Source organism: Falco rusticolus, chromosome 11, assembly GCF_015220075.1.
Source record: "Falco rusticolus isolate bFalRus1 chromosome 11, bFalRus1.pri, whole genome shotgun sequence".
Taxonomy (NCBI): Eukaryota; Metazoa; Chordata; class Aves; order Falconiformes; family Falconidae; genus Falco; species Falco rusticolus.
The window spans coordinates 31,635,052-31,650,668 of record NC_051197.1 but is presented as its reverse complement, the minus strand read 5'-3'; the positions used below and the strand labels follow the sequence as shown (position 1 = coordinate 31,650,668).

The following is a 15,617-nucleotide window of genomic DNA, read 5'->3' as shown; positions in this document are numbered from 1 at the left end:
CTAAGTCTAGCCAAGTCCTAAGCTTCATCTTCCAGTTTACGATATTATAGTAAGAACATGCCCATCCCTGTACGATATTATGGTTTCAGGTATGCAATTTTTGGCCTGACACGCTGTGTTAACTTGATTCTCTGCTAAATTAGGGGTTAAGGCTATGAAGACAGGCTGACAGAGTTGGGATTGTTCAGCCTGAGGAGGAGAAGGCTCTGGGGAGACTTTCTAGCAGCCTTCCAGTAAGTAAAGGGCCCAGCAGGAGAGCTGGAGAGGGGCTTTTTATAAGGGCATGTAGTGATAGGACAAGGGGGAATGGCTTTCAGCTGAGAAAGGGTAGATTTAGATTAGCTATTAGAAAGAAATTCTTTACCGTGAGGGTGATGGGATACTAGAATGGGTTGCCTAAAGAAGCTGTGGATGCCTTATCCCTGTAAGCATTCAAGGCCAGGTTGGATGGGGCTTTGAGCAACGTGTTCTACTGGAAGGTGCCCCTGCCCACAGAGGGGGGTTGGATTAGATCTTTAAGGTCCTTCCAACCCAAACCATTCTATGATACTATAAGGCTGATCTAAGCAGCCACTTTCTGGACCCGATTTACACCTATTTCATGCACACATTTACTGATCTATGAGCAGTAAAGATTTTAGTTGCACCAGCTTCAGCTCACAGCTGCCACGTCTTTTGTGTCGCAACAGGTTATGAGTGGTCTTACAGGTTATTGCATTTAGATATCTGGCTCACCACATGCCTCACAACCAGGATATGGCACTCGGGGGGAACACTGAAACCAGCACTGACACCCAGAGAAAAACCCACAGAACCAGAGTTTTTTGTGGCCCTTTCATCACCAAGACATTTTGTTCTTTCCTTTCAGAAGCAGGTATATTAACGTATCATTACCTAGGAGCTGGTTGCTCGCTACAACTCTCAGAACAAGTAGGTACAATTGCTCTTCATCTGTTTCAGTGCATATTGACCGTGCTCAGTGTAAGGAGCCTTGAGCCAAACACTTGGTAACTTTCCTACAACTGTTGTAGGAGCCACAACCTTTGGCATAGGGAGCTTGATCAAGGGATCACGCTAAGTTGCTACAGTCAGTTCCGAGAAGACCATTTCAGCAGCCTTAATGATCCTTTCTTGTTTGGTTATTACTGCTAATCACATTGATCTTAACTTCTTGACATTTCCAAATTCTTCAGGGTCCTTTCTGTAACCTGTGTGCTAGGATAGCACTCACACAAAGAAATTCATTCATATACTATAGTATTTACATAATTTACTGATAAGGAGTTTGAATTAGATGTATGTTTATTGACTTTGCGAACCTGCTAATGAAATCTGGCCTGCAAAGTGCACATCCTCTCCCCCTCAGTCCTCCAAACATGCTACACACAGCAAAGCGGCCCCTGTGCCTACATTCCTACATGTCTGCTCACCGTACTCCAGAAATTTGGTGCTCACTTCATCCTTTTTCCATCCAAAGCAAAAGGATGACCTAAGGATTTGACTTAATATAGTAATGTCTAATATGTTATCATCTTGATAAGAATTTCATACTACTGCCTTCCGACTATGTTGCGACATGTACGTCAGAAAGGACATTTATTATAACAAGCTCATCTATGATCAATAACATAGTAAACCATTATAGAATCCCTTTATAAGCTATAGGGCAAGTCAGACATGATTTCTGCAATAACTTTACCTTAATTGTCCATGTTCCAGGCTCTGGATCTTTGACATTTACTACCTTTGCAGAATTGTGGATATTTAGCAATTCGTTCAGTCCTGATCCTTTACTGATCTGCTTGCCTGAAAAAAAACAGGGAGTAAATACAGTATTGCCTAAAAAAAAAAGAGCATAAATACAATATTGTTCTTCTCTGCTGATGTATTCTTGATATTTGACCTACTTGCTTTTTAGCAGTCAATGACATTTACAACAGTCAAAATTCCCTGTAATTTTGATAATAAAAATGATGTGCTAGAATACTAAAAATGTTCATTCATTTTTATTTTTTTCATTCACTTGGGAAATTTAATACAGTCTGCAACAATACAGAGCTGTGGGAAACCCAGAAACTGTAAGCAAAACAAATTCTCTTCTTCATAGAAGACACCCATCTCTCAGTGAAAGGAGACAGCACAGAAGCAAATTCCCTCAAAGCAGATCTTAGAACAGATGTACCCTAACCTACCTGCCAGCTGCTAGCCCACTCGCTTTTCCATCCTCTAGACCTATTTCAAGCACGATAAACTCCACTAGTGAAAATATTGATAAGCCAGGTTCTCCTAGCAGAGAGGCATTAGCACATGACTAAGGGTGGGAATGCTTACAATATCCTCACAGGGAATTTAGCCTGTTAGATGTCATAGATAGCAACAGAAGAATACAAGTTTTCATACTGCACTGTACCACACTTTATATGTACGCCCATGCACACGAATACATGAATACTTGTATGCAGGAGCTGGTTCTCTGTTCTCAAGGCTGACTACAGGGTACCACCAGCACTAAACACACATCTGGTTCTTTCAGAGTGCTAAAGGGAAAGGTGAAGTCAAGAATGGGATGTCCCAATGTCAATTTTTAAGTCCTTATTAGACAGACCTCAACTAACTGTTGTGAAACTATGTGGATTTAGAAGCTGACCTATGAAAAAGGAAAACAAATAGATGGGGTCAAAGCTTCAGCTAAGCCTGACGGTTGCACTCAGGACTGTGCGTGATCAGGGTTTGAAGAGAGACATTCTGAGCAAATTTATTTCCTGTGAACAAATACGAATGCCTCAATGGAGGACAGATCAGATTATATGGCAGGGAACCCATCCTGTGCATAGAATATTTCCAAAATACTAAAACTTAAGTTATATCCTTAGCCAAAAGTCATTCAGAAAATTCATAATATGATCTGGATTTATTTCTGGAGTGCTGTTCCAGATTCCTAAGGCATCAACATAACAATGAACAGCAGATTTGTTCAAAATATCTTCAGTTACAAATTAGCATCCAAATTTGTCCTTGCCCGTCTCTACCTGAACAGCGTGTGATGGGGAATGCACATGAGACAGGGTTTGATCCTGAACGCTGTCATAGTTCTAAGAATCCAGATCTTAGGTTACCTTTCACTACACAAAAAATAACGATCATGTATAACCTCTAAATAACAGTTCAGTGACTACATAAATGCATGAGAAAAAAGTGTCCAGAAATTTGGAATCCAAAGACAAACGGTAAGAAAGTAGACAAAGGGGATAAGCAATCAGAATAAGGAGGACTTCCAGTATCCTCCAAGTCAAAAAAAAAAAAAAAAAAAAAAAAAGGAACGTTGGGAACAATTTAAATATCAGAAGTGCACATATCTGAAGATATTTTATTTTTAATTTAAAAATAATCTGAAATCTTGATACTGGCTTTCAAAGTGTGAAAGACATTTGTGAATCACAAACATGGCCTTCCCTACTGGAGACAGTAGAAATTATTTGTCTTTTTCATTCACTTTTTTTATTACCACAAAAGAAGGTATAAACTACTTCACCTAATGGATCATGAATTTCAATTGATGGTGAAGGACCACTCAAGGACACTGTAACCTCTTTCAGACTTGGATCAAAAGGGATCTGCCAAGTATTTACAGCCATAGTCAAATGGTCTGTAGACAAGAGATGCACTTTGGAGGCTTGAACTGCTTCTTCAACCCATTTTAACACCTAGAGGAGAAAATAACAGTTGTTATTATACTGTCAACAGTATATTTGTAATACTTTCTGCTGAAGTACTGTCCCTATTGTCTTGTAGAGATTCCACGTTAACTTCTATCATAAGAGAAGATCACTACCTTCACCTATGATCCTCTCGTCTGATGACACGCAGCTACCACATCACCCTGAGTAAACACAGTGGGAAAGGACTTGCCTAATACAACCCAATGCATCCGTTTCAATGAAGAGATTCTGGAGACAGCACAAACAGGATTTCAACTTGTATCATGAACACACAAAAGCACAAGAAAGAATAGATGACAGCATGCCAGGAATATACAGGAAACAAAGCACCAACATCAAAGCAAAGGTATGCTTCAACTTCTACTGTCCAATGTGAGAATCGATACACACGATATGACAAAACAGACAGCCTGGAAAAACAAGGACCAAACCGATGTTGTCTTATCAATGCAGTTATCAGTTCTGAAGTGAGTAGACTTATTTGCCACATTAGGGCAAATATATGAAAAAAAAATACTAATACTTAAAAGACACACAGTTTTGATAGAAGATACTACTGAAGCCATGATCAATGTGATGTTTAAAGGAGTACAGACACCTGGATACATCACTATGCAACATCCACAGGTACACTTTGAAATGGAACTGGGGATACAAATCTATGTGTATTTCTGGTCATCAACTAACGATTACTTGCCTGAAGCAAGGAGGAAAACTCCCTTATCCAGAGGTACTGAGTAACTGCCATCTTTGGACTTTTATAAATTACTTTCCCTTAACACACCTAATATGAGTTAATATTAGACACAGCATACAAGTCAGAATAAAATGTAACAATACTTTAGAAGATAAAACCTTGTGACCAGACCATACTGGTCAGATTAATACTATGACCCGGCCTGAGAGAAACTGGGTCACACAAGTGATGCCAAATTTCCCAGAGCATTTTACACAGGTTTTACCTCAGGTTTGTGGCAGGCAAGAGGAGGCAAGATGGTATGTTGCCCAAGTATAAAATCAGAATAATACAGGCAGATGACACTACTATAAAATTTGTTTATACAACCTGCTTTATCCATGTGGTTGGTCTCGGTGGCAAGGTGCTGGCAGCGGGGCGGCCTCTGTGAGGGGAGGCCAGGAGCTGCCCCACTGGACACGGCCCAGTCCCAGAGGGTTCGGCAGCAGCACCCCCACGGCCACAGTCGAGCTCCCCCGCCATGCTGCTGGCACCACTGCGGAAATGTGGTTAAGAAAGGGCAAAATGCCATGTAGGTGGGGGTAGGAGTGTGAGAAACAGCCCTACAGTACCCAGGTGAGGGAAGGAGGGGAGGCGTGTTGCTGGAGCAGAGATCTCCTGCAGCCGGAGGGGACACCACGCAGAGCGGGGATATCCCTGCAGCGGTGGAAGACCCCACAGCAGAGCAGATTTTTCCTGACAGGGCTGCAGCCTGTGGGAGAGACCACAGTGAAGGAAAGCAAGAGTGTGAGGAGGAAGGAGCCGCAGAGAGAGAGAAAACCTGATGTACTGACCACAGCCTCCATGCCCCTGTGGCAGTGGGGCAGGGAGGAGGAGTCGGGAGCAAAGCTGAGCTTGGGAAAGGTATTCGTACTTGTCTGTTTCCCACTACCTGAATGAGTAATGAAATATCTCTTTTAATTGGCAACAAATTAATCTTCCTTAAGTCGAGTTTGGTTTGTCCTTAACATTAATTGGTAAGTGATTTCTCTCTTTATCTCAACCCAGAAGCTTTCTCGTGTTGTTCCTATTTTCTCCCCCTGCGGCTACAGGGAGCAAGGGAGCAGCTGAGTGGGAGCTCGGCTGTTAGCCAGGGCTAACCTGCAGCAATCAGAAAAACCCAAACTCCCCCCCAAAAAACCTGGCCTATCAAAGTTATACTACATCAGCTCTGTATGTCACAAAGCTGCAGCATATTTTTTTTTAATCCCATTGAAGCAACGTTGGTTTCGTATGACGTTGCGAGTATGAGTCACAGTAATACTGAATCATGACTTTAGGTTACAGTTAACCACGGCTGCATTCCGAAACATCTTCTAAAGGAGCTTTCGATTATGCCAGTTCAACTGGTTGGTGCACAAGACTTCGAAACCAACAATAAACTAACCTGGACATGACATCCCTCAGCAATGGGGGACTCAAGCTTAAGTCCTTAGGTCTAGGACCTGACTCAATACACTAGGTCCTAAAAAGCCTCATTTCCTTGACTTGTTAGGCATAATTTTTCCATTAATAAATGAGTTATACCATAGGTTTCTGTGCGAGATAGCTTTGTGACAGAAACTAGATTGCAGCCTGTTTTAAATAAAGCATATGGATCTTACATGTTATACTACGAATGTCCAGCAACCTTTGGGTAAATGTGAAAGAAGTTTAAGCAAGTGCAGGGCATTGTTCAAAATGCATTTGAAATGGTGGGGACATTTTCATAAATTATTATCCCTCCACTCCTAGTAATGCCTCACGTGAGACACGCTGAATGCTCCCAACACACTGTGAAGTGAAACGGCACTGACCATGTAACAGTGTCGTGTGCCCTCTCCACAAGGGTCTGCATAAGCAAGGTACTTAAGCATACTTTCAAAAAAAACATACAAAAATCACAGTAAAATCAACTGTACTACTCAAAGTCCCTGAAGTAATGTGACCCAAGAGAGAAATATGGTTTCTGCAACAGCTAGTGCCATCAACTATTCAGCAACTCTGTTTGCTTTAGACAGGCCTGGAACAGGAATCACAAGGCTTCAAAAAGATCCAGCTTATTTTAAGTTTTACCTCTAGAAGTTACATATTTGGGTCCAAAACGCTTCCAAAAGAAATGTCAATCTCTTCTACTTGCATATATTGAGATGAGTACAACACTACTTTTGGACCAGGTGTATGGAAAAATTTCCTTATAATGCCAGGATCTTAAGTCCATAGGTAAGTTTTTAAATTACCTGTAAACATTAATGAGTCTACACGAATTTTTCAGAAGAAAGGAATTTTCCAGCCTAGCTTAAATTCATTTCAAGCGACTTAAGCAAAATAAATCAAGTCACAAGGTAAATATCGTTGCAGGAGCTTTGCCAATATAGATAAGAATTGGAATCACATTGATATTTATACACTAAATTCTTTCTTAAGCTCAGAAGGGTTAATATTACATAGCTCAAAATTTGGTAAAACGCCATTTTAACACAAATATGACAGGGGAATTTTTCCAAAATTATTGGTTTTTATGTTTTTTTATGTGTCATTCCAAAACTACTTTTCATTTAAACAACAAAATTAGTTTTTAACAATTTTAGCTTCTGTGACACATTTTTGGGGTCCTTAATCATCATTACTTCATCCCCAACCCATGAAGACCAACCTGCCGTGCTTCTCCCTGAGCAGAGCCGGCAGGGTGAGGATGCCAACCCACCTGTTCAGCGCTCCTGGGCCAGTTCTGGTTTATTACTCGTGCCTGGGAAGGGTTCAAAGGTCCAAGCCTTCAGCAGCTTAGCTCACTCTCACACTCCAGCCTCACAAGACAGGATTCTCTACAATTTGCTTAGTTTTCTATTAAAGCCATTATTTCACAGCGAAAATCAGCTAGAACAGACATCATAGGTGGAAAACACACACAATTCTACCTCGGTAAATCTGCAAGCACTACTAAAGCTTCCAAACCATCTCCCCACATTATAAACCAACACAAGACATTGGTTCAAGATTGCTCTAAGCTGTTCCTGCATTGAATGTGAAAGGATTTAAGACTGTTAGAATTACAATTATAAACTTACTAATTGAGAGCATACACACATACATGATCTCAGTAATCCCAAAGCACTTTGTTCACCTTTGACAACAACTGCAATGAGAAAAATCCATCTTAAAAAAAAACAACACAGAGTACTGGCAATGACACTATTCTAGCAGCTCTTACCAAAAGATACAAAACAATGCCTAACAGCAGTCACTCTGGATATAAAATGCACCTGGAGCCAAATTATCATCTTGCCATTAGTTACTTCCCTGGGGTGCTCAGGTTTTATATACTGTTTTTCATATGTTGTTGTTCACGAGTACAGCCATGTAGAAGAATTGCTTCTGAGGTGAAACCAGCATTAAAAAAAAAAAATCCTCTTTTCTCCTTGCAACTGCTCATTCTCCTTCCTGAAGTTCACTGCCCCTACTTACCTGTTTCTGGGGTCATGCTGCAAGCCGGACCATTAAAATCTTAGAATAATTAAAAGGATCTGGATCAAAAACAACTCAAAAGAGGAGGAAAGTGTCTTAAACCAGTCATCAAAAACTCCATAGCACACAAATTCAGCAAAAGGATTTAAAGTGGGTCCTTCCAGCTTTAAAACTTTTTTTTGTGTTTGTTGTGAGTTTTTTCCCTAATTACTCTTAGTCTACTACATGGTATTAATTTCCTTTACAACAGATCTCACTTTCACACAGCACAGTTAACTTCAAGTCACTGCAAGACCAGGCTGCTTCTACAAACTTGGGAGGCAAGCGGAAAAGCTCTCCAGTGGGAAGTTTATCAGCATGCAACCATTTATTTCAAAACAAAAATCTAATCAAAACGAGTACTTTTACGAGCCCCAGATATCCTTTTTGGCAGGCAGGAGAGCTAAGCCATGGAAATTGTTCCAAAAGCTCACTTTCCTTCAAAGGTAAATTATAAAAGGCCTTCTAGCCTATCACTAGAATCACAAGCAACAGTTATTTAATGATGCACAGCAGTCTAGTGTACTTTAAGAGAAGAATAAAGAACGCTTTCAAATTAGAAAAGGAATTTTCAGTAAAGTGAATCCAGTCTTCTACTCCTCTCCCCTGTCAATGACAAAGAAGTCATTTCAGTTAACCATCAAGTCAATTCAGACAACACTCTGCCACAAAAATACCAACATCAATTCAAATAGCCCGGGGAAAAGAAGAGCCTGCCTTGCACCCCAGCTCCTCACAGGTCCACTGCTAAAACAACCAGCACACATGGCAACTGTGCTGCTACTTGGACTGTCAGCACCTCTTGGGCATGTTCGGCAGGGATCAGGCATCAATGATTTTTGAGTGTGCAAGGGAATCAGCTCGTTAGGTTTTGGTTCCTTTGTTAAGACAATCCAGCACAGGGTTCACCGCATGTGACCAGGCTGGTTTTTGTCAAGGTGAGGATACACCTTACCAGAAGTAGGAGCTAAGCCTCCCTGATAAAATCAAGTAAATAGTTCATCGGTACACAATCAAATCAGGTCAAAAATCTAACCCGATGGGCGCATATTCAGCTGTCTCAGACTCCGTTAATAATGGAAAACATGGGTCCAAGGGGTTAGCTTCCATATGCTTTGTCAAAATTAAAGTGCAATTGAACTACCACGACATGATCCAGATGTCTGCATTAAAAACACAAATAAGTTTGTATGCATTCATAAGATGACGCATTCCAGAAGTTGTAAATCACAGTGATTTGATTGATTTCCAGAGGTGCGTACTGAATGTGATTCCTTATGGCATTTCCCAGTGCAGCTGGGGAAGTTTCTCAATAAAACTACTTTTTAATAAAGACAGAGAGAGATGATACATCTGAGACAGAACTCTTTGAACATACAGCTACCGCTGCACAAAAATACAAAAAATAAAAATAGTGCTAACATGACCAAAGACCACCAAAATCGCTATCACTAGATTCTTTAAGAAGTCTCAACATAGAGAATATTACATTTTCTTTCCAAAAGCAAAGGTAACATTTTCCTCCATCTCCACCCACCTCCCCCTCTGCTCCCATTTTTTACTCTCTTTTTACAAATAAGAACATTCCTTCAAGAACTTTCCAAATCTACTAGACCAATTTAAGGTTTGAGTTAGCATGTAAATGTGAACTTAACACAGTTAGTCTCATTTCTTTAAAGCAGTAACACACACTGAAAGCAAAAACAAAAAATCCAAAGACAGCCCAACCAATTTTAACATTCCCTTGCTTTCAGAAGACTTCAAAACAGCAGCTTCAAAGAAAAAAAAAAAAAACAAACCAGCAACCCTCAGTCTTTGATTTTTAGATCAATTTAAGCCAGCTGAATTTCAATTAAGAGAATTTTCAACTGAATGGTTGAGCACATGCTAAGTTTTGAGGTCCCTGCTGCAACCAGATAATTTGCAGGCAACGAAAACAAGTTCTGGAGAAGTACAAACATTAGAACATTACCAAGATCCAATCTGAGCCCAGAACAAAGAGCTCAGACTTTTCTTTTTTAAATCTTTACCATGTTGGGTTCTGTTCTTAATGAAAACACTCTTCCACTATACAAGAGCTTCCTAGACACCTTTACTCATCTGCTGTAGTTTGATAATTTAGCTAATTGAACAGATGTAAAATTAAAAGAGGAGCATTGCCACAGTTTCATCTCAGATGCACAACAAATTTCAAGAACACTAGGCTTCCATCTGTGTATCTTACAGAATGAGAACGTTTAGTTGATCTTGAAGCACACCATGAGGTTCTTCTATTTCTGATTATCTTTTAGTCTTAATACACACACTTAATTCTATTATCTTTCCTTATCTTTCTGAGCACCTGAAGTGGAAGGTGACAGGGTCCTGTCAGCATGGATTTTTTCCAAAGGAGGTAGGGGTTAGTCAGCTGAGCTGTTTCACCCAGTTTATCTTTAATGAGAGTTTGGTCTTCCTTCTTTCATTCCAACTGCTAGGTAGTCAGATGAGGACATGAATACAAACCACTGCCGCGATTCTAAAATAAGTACCTCCTACCATTTGTTACATTGGGGGAAAAAATAGTCTTAAGAAGAGTTTACGTCTTCCACTTTTGAGATCTATGAAACAAAAGTAATTAGGGCTACAAAACTGTAATATTTCTGAAGAGCAGGCATACACATTTTATATTTTGACCTATTGTGAATACAAAGTAAAGTGGGGCTGGCTCAGGATCTTCAGGGCAGCCCAGCCAACACTAAACATTGGGCATGGGCACTCAAGCACACATCACACCAGCTGTACCTGACCTTAGGTATATGGAAATGTATTTCCTTATATAAAAACATAACGATATAGTTATACAAAGTATGATTTTTAGACCCTCTGGTTCCTAGAACATTGACTAAGTTGACAAGGGTTCTCTCCTCATTCTTGTATTTTATTGCTACTGCAATTACTTTGCGTAACTGCCAAGTTGTTACATTAACCACAGGACCTTAATCTCTTTACGCTCCTTAACCACAAGGGAATCACCACCACATTTCTATTTTTATTATGCAAACAGATATAGCAATGAAGTACTTAGATACTACAGCAAGTGCTGTAAGCCTTAGCTAAAATTTCAGTTTATTAACTGTATGCAGGCTGGTTGATGATCCTGAGGCTACTTTAGAGTTCTCTTAGAGCAGAAATTGCCCTTAAATAAAATGTATCATTCCAGGTAAGATTTAGGTTGTGCAACTGCCATTTTAGAAACAAGAAAGCAAGAATATCTTCAGTTTTAAACCAAGTATATATATGAGAAGTAGAGAGAGTAGCAAGAGCAAGCAAGGGTCTTTCAATTCAGAGTAGAACCCAACTTCAGTTTTTGAGAATTTTTCAAGTTCAGAAATGAAAATAGAAGGCAACAGAACGACCCAGCTGCCTTAAGTCTGGCATTAACTTGCTTGTATAGTTCAATTTTTCTGCAAAGTTCAATAGGCAATTCTGGGAGATCCATTTCCCAACCCTGTCATTCCAAAGAGGTTTGCAATACTGCTGTAACACTGATTTGGAAGTAGATGATTTTTTTTTTTTCTTTGGGGACCCTTACAGAAAGCCCCAAAAACAACAGCAGCTTTTGTTGTTCTGCCAAAATAGGACTTGATTAATATTATTAGAGGGGGAAGGGCAAATACAGACATAGTTCATAATACTTCTCCAGAGAATTTGCTCTTGCAACCTGCCCTGATGTCAGGTCATTTCTTGGAATGCATACTGAAACCTGGAAAATCTATGGAGCATGGTCTGTATTCCCATCTGTTTATCCTGCGTCTCAAGAATATTTCTCAAACAGTCAAAGCAACAGGATTTGAAGTTAACTGTTTCGTTGCTCAAGTATATGTAGGCTAATACTTCTAACCAAAGTGAAAAATATTAAAATAATGCTTTTTAAATGCATGTCTAACATTATGAATGAGACAATGCATGTGAAAATTCTACTATGAAAATAAATTGTAAGTTATATATATAAGTATAATTACACGTATAAAAAACACACAACTGAAAAGTTCCTTAGCATTGCATCTCAAGCTCTTCAAAGCTAGCAAACAAAAGATTTAAGCCTGCCTGCTTTCAAATGTCTTTAAAACATCCTTTTCCAGTTGTTTTATGACAATCCTTACACAGATGATCACTTTTTTACCCCCAGAAAGTCCAAGTTCAATACAAGACAGAGAAAGGACAGCTGTAAATTTTTTTTCCCCTTCCTAGTTTGGCATTCACTGTACAATACATGTCTTCAGAGTAGAAGCATACTCTCCAAGGCAGCATTCAGCCACGCCTTCCATGAAACCATTCCTTCTTTTTCTGTGAAAATGGATACTGACTATTTGGGACAGAGAGAAGAGAAAGGAATAAATAGAGCTATGCAAGAAACCTTAATTCTATGCTGTAATTTTGAGCTTTTGACTTTGTCACCTTCCTATTATTCTTGTAAAGCAACAGAGGGGCATTTTACATTTTTAACAAAGCAGTACAAAATTTAGAATTGCTTTCTCATGTGGCATCATCCAACATACGATTGGTTCACACACACTACAGACCCTTAACACTAACCTGAGCCGTGTAGGTACAACTTCTAGGTTGCCATCCTCTGTGAGGACTAACAGCCAGGAGAAATAGAGTGTTCTTCAGTGGGCTTAAGAGACTTCTGTTCACAGCAAAACATTCATGAGTGTGAAGAATACTGAACTCCATTCCAGATCCACATCATCTTACAGACGTCAAGCTTCTGCACCTTCCCCACAAGAATGACCCCTTTTGCATCATTCATTTTAACATGTTCCATTACCAGTCTCGCCCTATCGGTCTTCAGTCCCCTCCCAATCTCCTCTAATTCACAGGCTTGTCACCCAAAATCCAAACCCTTTTTCACCTAGTCTCATCCACCTTTGAAGTCAACAATATCCCCTTTTTTTTGCCAAAGCCAACGCCATGTTTCCAGTCTCCTTCACAGTCATTCTCAGTTCTCCTCCCATCAATGTTCTATATATGGAACATCTGATTTAACTTTACTTACTTTAAAAATCAGTAAGAAAGCTGTATTTTTAAGCAGTCTAGGGAAAATTTTTCCTTCTTATAGAAAGGTTAGAATAAGAAAAATCAAGTAAGTGTTTCAATATTAAAAGAAACTGAAAACTACTACTACGCACTAGCTTATTTCTTGTGAACTCCCAGCTTTAGCCATACTGATCAGTCCAGCTTGTCACACACAGTAATGACTCATTTTTACCACAATCAAAATGGCCTGGAGGCGTGATCTGAACCACCAATAACTAATCTCCACTAATCTCCACTATTTTTTTAAGCTGTACAAAATTCATACTATGCTGATCATCACTGTTCATCTTAACCCCAGTTTTGGCATCAGTACAAACCTTTGGGCACCAGAATAATTTACAGGAATTTCCTTACAGTACTCCATTATGACGGGAGTAAGTGTGGCGCAATATAACTTCAGGTCAAAATTAGTACCTTCTGGAAAGATGAATAAAATTGGATATGGTAAGAACAAATTCTGTATTTTTATAAACAGGAGAATTTAACCAATGTTCAATGAGTATTCTCAATGCATTTTAGTTTTGAGCAACTATTGCAAATTAAGCCCTGAGCCTACACAACCTCACAGCAGCAAAGGAGATCTCTCCCTAAAGAAATAAGTTTCAAGATCAGGACTTAAATGCTTTGATAAAACAAACATAATAACCTAGAGACATCGAAGACAAAACGAGAACGCTACTGTTCTTTGGGATGAAAGGACATCCATTTTAGAACTAATTCAATAGGACAAAAATCTCAAAACTAGAGAGCAGGAGACAACTTAATTTGAAGTTGTTAATAGCAGCAGAACTTCAAAATTTGAACAGTAAACCTTTCCCTTTTAAGGACTCTGATCATTAAATACTTTTCCTGCCTTATAAACCCGGAATCAGATAATTAACCAAATTTTACCAAATTATTTGGCCTCTTACTATTAGAAACCTGTCATGGGTTTTGAGTATAGTTACCTCTGGAGATGATGTTACACCTGATGCTCCAAATAAAGGAAATATCTAGAAGAATTTTAGATAGTAAGGACAAAACTTGTGCTTTGGGCTTTAAGAATATTCTTATTAATCTAATTAACAGAAACCATGGCAAACTTGTCAAAATATGATGTTCCCCTCACACCATTAGGAGCGCTTCATTCAGTAATTAAGTGGAGATACTTACATATTTTACACTTCGCTGGACTGAACCCAACACAGTTTTGTCAATCAACAGTAATTTTGACCAAGTTAACTGTAATATTTGAGATCATAACAACTTCTTAAGAAGTGAAAAAAAGCAGAAAGCCTTCTTAGCCTCCTTGATAACACAAGCATTGGATAAGTATCAAGTACTGTTTTGTTGTGTTTCCTTGTAGCTAGCTTACACTATTGCTTCATTCTCCACTTAATGCACAAAGGGCAAGCATGAGAGTAATGGTTTGAAACTTCATACACTAAAAATAGCTTTGTTTGGGTTTTTTGGGGGTAGAACAATCAAAAAATGTTTTAACAAAACAAGACTTTGGTTTGGCAGGGTATTTAGAGTCAGTGATTTTGTAGCTCTTTCCTAATCTACACTTCAGCATGTCTCTAGACCCCAAACAGTGAATATGTTTGAGGATTTATAAACTTCATTCTTTACACATCATTGACTACTCTGATAAAGAGGGCAAGTTTTATTTCTGTTGAATTTTGCCTGAAGGCTATAACAAACTCAAATTACTACTACATCTCCTGTTCATTTGCATCCATCCACTGGTAGATACATTCCTTGCACATAGGATTTCTGATCCAGAACCGCAATCTGCAGCAAAGGTTTTATTTGGGATGACAGCATTTTGGTAAACTAATTTTCACAGTCCCTTAGCCCAGACACAGCTTTATGTAAGGTCAATGATCACTAAAATTATTTCAGAGTCTTTTGGGTTTAATGCAAATGGTTCAGCAGTTACTGTGGAAGACTTGTGAAAGTGATTTTAGAGGTGGGGTTTTTTTGTTTGTTTTGGTTTTTTTTTTTACCTAGGCGATCTCTTACAGCCTATGGCCATTGAAAGGAGATGCAATTATATGAAGTAGTGTGCTGTTCCCTCCCCCTCAAAAAAAACCCTGCAAGAGTAGCACCTACTGATATCACCACTTGCTGATATCAATCTCTGGCTCTTCTGCAGGCCACAGGCTGTCTAGCCCACAGATGAGGAGCCTATTATTTGCTCCGAGGAAATGCCAAGATGAAGCAGGAAGGAGGGGAAAGCAGCTACTGAAACCCCCTGCTGCAAACCTTCCTCAAAATTCAAAGGCAGACTAACCACTCAAGCAGAAGCTGGTATTCTTAGAAACAGGAAAGTGCCTAGAAGTTCAGAAAGCAGAGGCGGGCAGCCAGCCGACAAAACGGTGCATGCCAGCTCCACTTAAGAACACGGTGTTGCTTAGCACCTACAAGTGGCTTTTTCTGCTCACTTCTGCCTCCCAAAAGCCGCAAAACCCAAAACCAAAACAATCAAACAAAACTTTATCCTAAAACTTCAGTCCTGGCAAAGAGCATTGGCAGTATCACGATCCCTTCCATATAAAGGGGTTTCATGGAGTCTCACAGAAAGAAGTTTTACCCTTCATATACAAGTAATTGCAAAA

At 39.4% G+C, this 15,617-nt stretch overlaps 1 protein-coding gene across 1 annotated transcript in view; it reads right to left on the bottom strand.

The window, feature by feature from the left end:
• HMCN1 (hemicentin 1) overlaps window positions 1–15,617 on the bottom strand; it is a 202,423-nt gene that overhangs the window by 147,544 nt on the left and 39,262 nt on the right. Inside the window, exons 5-6 of the mRNA XM_037404235.1 lie at window positions 3,533–3,704; window positions 1,700–1,806 (exon numbers count right to left, since the gene is read on the bottom strand). Of these exons, the coding sequence (XP_037260132.1) occupies window positions 1,700–1,806; window positions 3,533–3,704 (279 nt within the window). The remainder of the gene's footprint in view (window positions 1–1,699; window positions 1,807–3,532; window positions 3,705–15,617) is intronic.